The sequence below is a fragment of the Camelina sativa genome, chromosome 9, assembly GCF_000633955.1.
Source record: "Camelina sativa cultivar DH55 chromosome 9, Cs, whole genome shotgun sequence".
Lineage (NCBI taxonomy): Eukaryota > Viridiplantae > Streptophyta > Magnoliopsida > Brassicales > Brassicaceae > Camelina > Camelina sativa.
Genome location: NC_025693.1, coordinates 35,259,062 through 35,260,220, shown reverse-complemented (window position 1 = coordinate 35,260,220; position 1,159 = coordinate 35,259,062). Strand labels below are relative to the sequence as shown.

The window sequence follows — 1,159 nt, the reverse complement described above, 5'->3', positions numbered from 1 at the left end:
GCGTTGGTTTTTATTGGATGGTTTTAGAAACTGACTAGATTTTATTATTCATCCTATCTAGATACTGACCAGATTTTATTATTTATCCTGTTTTTCAATTTCATGAAACGGTGGTCTTCTGGATTCTCTATTTTACTGCACCTTTGTCATCAGATATTTTCTGAATTGAGTTTTACATTACATGAAATGGTTGTTAGTTAGTTTCGTCATAACATAAGGTCTTACTGCCATCAACTGATTCTGTTCTTTCTTTCTATTCATAATATTACAACGATCTCTCTTTTTGTTTCCTACTTCTTTTTGGAGTACAGGTTATTCTGCAGTCTGAAACTATTCAGGAGCTTACAAAAACATCACAAGCTTTAGCAGCCCTTCAAGAGGAGGCATCTGAACTTCGTAAACTAGCTGATGCACGGGGAATTGAAATTGTAACTTCTACCTTACAAAACTTCATTAAAATTGTGATTTTGAATATTTCTATAATAATAGCTGATTTGTGACACGTCGATTCAATTTCTTGGTATTTATCAGTCTGAACTTAACTCCAAGTGGAGTGAACAGAAATTGATGCTAGAGCAGCAAAAGAATCTGGCTGAGAAAAAGTATCATGAACTCAATGAACAGGTGGCGTCTGCTCCCGATCTCTTACAATTATATTTTGACCAACCTTATTTTTTTCTATGCCTGAAAAAAGCACCTCTCGTTGATTATCTGTTTGACATTATTTAATGTGTTAAGGATAGTTTTTCCAATTTGTTTATGCTCAACAATGCTTACTTTTGCATGTGGTTCTGCTACAAGTACTCACTTTTCTTAATTTCTCTATACATCAGAACAAATTACTTCATAGTAGACTTGAGGCTAAGCATCTCAACTCCGCTGAGAAGGACAGTCGTTCTGGAAAAATATTATCTGGGAGCACTGACACAGATCAACCTGAAGATTCGGGTTTGCAAAGTGTAGTTAACTATCTACGCAGAACCAAAGAAATAGTAAGAGAATTCTTTGTAGGATTACTTTTTCTTTCTTTCTGCCCCTTCTCTATACGGTGGGATTATCTAAGTCATGTGCATCTTATATGACAGGCTGAAACTGAGATCTCACTAATGAGACAGGAGAAACTACGGTTGCAATCGCAAGTGAGTTGATGTCTCCAATC

At 35.6% G+C, this 1,159-nt stretch overlaps 1 protein-coding gene across 3 annotated transcripts in view; it reads left to right on the top strand.

Annotated features, from left to right (window-relative positions):
• LOC104714217 (nuclear-pore anchor-like) overlaps positions 1 to 1,159 on the top strand; it is a 17,031-nt gene that overhangs the window by 9,347 nt on the left and 6,525 nt on the right. For 2 of the 3 annotated variants that reach the window (XM_010431506.1, XM_010431504.1), the window contains exons 33-36: positions 312 to 428; positions 532 to 624; positions 834 to 992; positions 1,086 to 1,139. In XM_010431506.1, the coding sequence (XP_010429808.1) occupies positions 312 to 428; positions 532 to 624; positions 834 to 992; positions 1,086 to 1,139 (423 nt within the window). The remainder of the gene's footprint in view (positions 1 to 311; positions 429 to 531; positions 625 to 833; positions 993 to 1,085; positions 1,140 to 1,159) is intronic. The other variant, XM_010431505.1, reaches the window with a different exon arrangement.